Source organism: Phytophthora parasitica (assembly GCF_000247585.1).
Source record: "Phytophthora parasitica INRA-310 unplaced genomic scaffold supercont2.61, whole genome shotgun sequence".
In the NCBI taxonomy this organism is placed as follows: domain Eukaryota; phylum Oomycota; class Peronosporomycetes; order Peronosporales; family Peronosporaceae; genus Phytophthora; species Phytophthora nicotianae.
The window spans coordinates 50712-53236 of NW_008649047.1; the positions used below are offsets into that span (position 1 = coordinate 50712).

At 45.1% G+C, this 2525-nt stretch overlaps 1 protein-coding gene across 1 annotated transcript; it reads left to right on the top strand.

Annotated features, from left to right (window-relative positions):
* Nucleotides 1-660: 660 nt before the first annotated feature.
* Nucleotides 661-1491, top strand: PPTG_16954 (hypothetical protein; the record flags this gene model as incomplete). The annotated part of the gene is made up of 1 exon (XM_008914531.1): nucleotides 661-1491. One exon carries the CDS (start codon nucleotides 661-663, stop codon nucleotides 1489-1491), a length of 831 nt encoding a protein of 276 aa, XP_008912779.1.
* Between the last annotated feature and the right edge of the window lie 1034 nt (nucleotides 1492-2525).

Below are 2525 nucleotides of genomic sequence, written 5' to 3' on the forward strand. Positions count from 1 at the left end.
TATCGGGCTTCTCCGCCTTGATAGCCTCCTTCAAGTCTCCCACGACTGGCCTGCGTCGATGTCCACAGGGAAAGCCACACCAACGACAGCACAGAAAAGCTTCACCATCTTTCCTCGAGCTGGCGGATTCTGGAATGAGGAAGAAGGGAAGGAGATAATGTGGTTGTCAGAGTTGCTTTCAGATAGAATTTCAGATGAGAAAATTATTGTCCGTTTCTATCAATTTGTCCGTCTATTAGAGAAGCTTAAACTGAGACTAAGACAGGTTTAGGGTTATCTTATTCTACAGTTGATTTCCGTTAATCGCGAAAAAAATTCTCACTCAAGTCACAAGTCATTTAGGAATTCTTTTACAAGCTGCGGATCATTATCTGGTTGACGGCCTGCCGAGTAGTGCTCTCGTGCACGCGACGACGTAGGTCAATTGAGCTAGAATGCAGCGAATGCTCATTCTAAGAGGGATTGTCGCCCGTTTGGGTTAATTCTCCGCCAGATACGCTTCCAAGAAAGTAAGTATTAAAACTCCCTGTCTATTGTTGATATGTCTCGCGCTTGTACTGAGTTCTCTACAGTGTGTTTCTTATGTGACTTTATTTAGATCAGTGGGTATTTTTGGTTATACAAGTATTCTACTCTTCAACTGCTATTACATTCTTTACCATGGAGATACCTCTTCCGAACCAATTGCGCTGTGAAGTGACGGTAAAAGCTGGGAGACCTTTTGAGCGATGCCGCGATAAAGGAGCTGCTTTGACTTTTGATATCGATGTATCGGAAGGCTACGATGTTTTAAGAGCAAAAGTTAAGTCGGCGTTCGCTAGCAAGGAGCGTCTGTGCTGGAACGGTGGCCTGGATGTTTTCATCAAGCTTGCCAAGAATGCTCCGCAGAAAGCATTTGTGAAGCTAGATCAAGATGGATTCTTGCCTTTGCTTCAAACCGCATGGCGTAACGCACGGCTACGACGTGCTGGGCAAGATGATTTTTCTCTAAACCTTTTTGTTTATGTAGAGAGACCGAAAAGGACACCTACTGCTACGCTTCATCGAGCGACGGAGAATCGGGTACAACAAGTCCTACAACGTGTCCAAGAAGCGCTACAATCGGCCAATGTATCCTTTGGTCCTGTTACGTTGCGTTATGCTGCAACTGCCCAAGCCAAATTGCCGGATAGTGAAGAAGTACGAGTTCCAGACAACACGACGTTCCGTCAGCTACAGCACATTGACAGCTTGGAGCAACAGGCAGTCAGCAACGTGAGGGAGCCGGATGAATTTGCTCCCATTCAAGTGATGATCAACGACGCAACGGTGACGTTAAGGATGCGGGTGCAGGACATTCGATGCGCATTGGGATTGCCACCGTACCCGCTGTGTCCTCCGTTCCGCCAACCTCCCATATACGTTCCACCACCTGCTCATGACATGGAGGACGTTGACCATGTCCTCAGCGACGATGGAAACGACAATGACCTGGCTGAATTTGCGGTTTAAGAAGTTTATTAATTGGCAATATTCAAAGCAGCTTCTAAGTACCCACAATGGCGATATAATTCGTAGCCAACTTAGCTATGTGCTTTAGTACACTCCCGTAGAGCAGCATTGATAACTGCAACAGGCGCCTCCTTGAAAGACAGTCTAGCATACTTGAATATCCAGCGTTTCAAAAGGGAGAACCCAACTTCAATAGGGTTCAAATCTGGTGAATACGGGGGCAGGAAGAACAAAAGTGCTTCTGTAGAGTGAACCAGATCCTGCAACTCCGCATACATATGAATTTTAGCATTGTCAAGAACAACAATTGACCGTGGCAGCGGGTATCGGTTTAGGTAGGGCGCGATTTTCGTGAATACTAGTTAGTGGTAATTTCTGTTCGTATTTAAGCGGAAATGAACGCGTGTTGCATAGACTTCCAACCAATGGTGAAAGGCCACTTTGTCGCGTGCTTTAAACCTACCCTCGATAATAAATTACGCGGAAAAAATGACGTCGTAATGTTCTAAATATTACTTCTGTCGTTTCATTGTAATACTGTTCCACGGCATGGCACTTGTCAGCCGTTGTTAATTAACGTTAATCGTGCTAGTACGATGCGCACTGGGTTCAAATGCGTAACTTCCTTCCATTTATTTCGATCGTATAAAGCACCTACGCTCCTGAAAAAGGAGAAGCCACCAGCACTCGCGAACACGTCAATATGTACCAACTTTGGAGCGACAATAGCTTGTCCTACAGAGCGAATTCGAGAACGAGGCCATTACCACTTTAAATGCCATGCACCAGGCATGGCTAATGCTTAAAATCGTGCACTATCGAGCAATATTGACAAACTTTACGTCTGACCCTGTCACAAAACCCGCCCAGCTTTTTCTGGTAAGGATAAGTACACTCTTTTGAAATGTTATTCCTAAATAATACACAAAAGAGTCAACCCTTTTGCTAGTGTACCTCAATTGTCGGTGTCATTAACTATAAATTGACGTCCTTGAAACAGGATCATCGTATGCACCAATCCGTTATCGCTTGAA